The sequence below is a fragment of the Microtus ochrogaster genome, chromosome 21 (assembly GCF_000317375.1).
Source record: "Microtus ochrogaster isolate Prairie Vole_2 chromosome 21, MicOch1.0, whole genome shotgun sequence".
Lineage (NCBI taxonomy): Eukaryota > Metazoa > Chordata > Mammalia > Rodentia > Cricetidae > Microtus > Microtus ochrogaster.
This window is the reverse complement of record NC_022022.1, coordinates 10,676,734-10,678,107: the sequence shown is the minus strand read 5'-3', so window position 1 is coordinate 10,678,107 and position 1,374 is coordinate 10,676,734. Positions and strand designations below refer to the sequence as shown.

The 1,374-nt window shown below is 57.3% G+C and overlaps 1 protein-coding gene across 5 annotated transcripts in view; it reads left to right on the top strand.

The window, feature by feature from the left end:
* The first annotated feature begins 1,234 nt into the window (after positions 1-1,234).
* Sycp1 (synaptonemal complex protein 1) overlaps positions 1,235-1,374 on the top strand; it is a 90,086-nt gene continuing 89,946 nt past the window's right edge. For 3 of the 5 annotated variants that reach the window (XM_013349881.2, XM_013349878.2, XM_013349879.1), the window contains exon 1: positions 1,235-1,344. In XM_013349881.2, the coding sequence (XP_013205335.1) occupies positions 1,237-1,344 (108 nt within the window). In that variant the 5' untranslated portion in view covers positions 1,235-1,236. The remainder of the gene's footprint in view (positions 1,345-1,374) is intronic. The other 2 variants (XM_013349880.2, XM_026784118.1) reach the window with 2 other exon arrangements.

Genomic DNA, 1,374 nt, shown 5'->3' with positions numbered 1-1,374 from the left:
TTTTTTGAGACACGGTTTCTCTGTGGCTTTGTTTTTGTTTTTGTTTTTGGAGCCTGTCCTGGAACTAGCTTTTGTAGACCAGGCTGGTCTCGAACTTATCTCTCCTTTTTATCTTCAATCTCAGTTCTTGAATTTTGCCACTCAGTCCTCACACACCTGCATTCTACTTCTTGGCCGCACAAGCCTAGCAGACAGCGCCATTGCTTTGTCCAGTTTGTGCTTAGTTAGTGGTACCAACCTTGTAGCCAAGGCAGAAGCAGTGACAAGCACATACCACCCACTCCCCAAGCTATCTTTAGCACCACTTCCGGTGTCCTCTTTACGGGACTGAAGAGTACTTACTGCTCTAGCAGAGGACCCATATTGGTTTCCAGCACCCACATGGTAGCTAACAACCATCTGTAACTCCAGTTCCAAGGGATCCTATGCCCTCTTATGGCCATCCAGGACACTGCATGCATGTGCTGCACATGCGTACATACATCCACGCGCATTAACCGTTCTTAGCCACAAACTAGAAAGTAATACATCCTTTAAATAAAGAAAAGATATGACAGGGCAAAGTGATTGTTGGCACGCTTCGGGTGTGAGCGCCTCAGCTCCTTTGTTTTAGCACCCGGAGGGCTTCCCCAGTGTTCTCTGAAAACACTAGCCATTCACAGAATGCATAATGGTGGAGAATTAGAACCCGACCCCTGGAAAGGGAAGTCTCGCGAGATGTGGGCGCGAGATCCTGGCCAGGTGCGGGGGCCCAAGCAACCGTTATAGTTAACGGTCCAGTCCCGTGCTGCCCTGTGCCCCGTGCCGGCATTCTCCGGCTTCCAGGAGGTTCTGAGACCGAGGCTCGCGGCTCTATTCGATGTTTCCATAGAGAAGCTGTCGCTCGAGGCGCGGAGCCCGCGAAGGGTAGGGTGTGGAGGGCTGCCTGGGCTGGGGGCCGCACGCACCGCGTGGCTCCGTCACGCGTGCCAGTGCCCGCGCGGGGGACGCGGGGGCTTCGAGGCCTAGGGCGGCGGGGTGGGCCTCGGGGTGTCCCGGCTGGGCCTGAGGCCTCGTGATGGCCTTGGTGGGTACATGGGGGGCCCCAGTGGGCTTCTACTGTCGGGCACGTGCGCCGTGGGGTGGTGGGGCGACACGGAAGGGGGGGTGCCCACCGAGGGACCTAGCTCACTCGGCAGCCTCACTCACCACGCCTCGTGACCTCTTCCCCGCCCCCGCCGAGGCCTAGTAGACGCCATGGAGAAGCAGAAGCCTTTCAAGTTATTCGTCCCGCCGTTGCTGAGCAGCAGTCAAGTGTCCGCTGTGAAACCGCAGACGGTGGCGGGAGACTCCCCCTACTTCAAGGTCAGTTAGCTAAGGTGCTGGGCCGGCGGG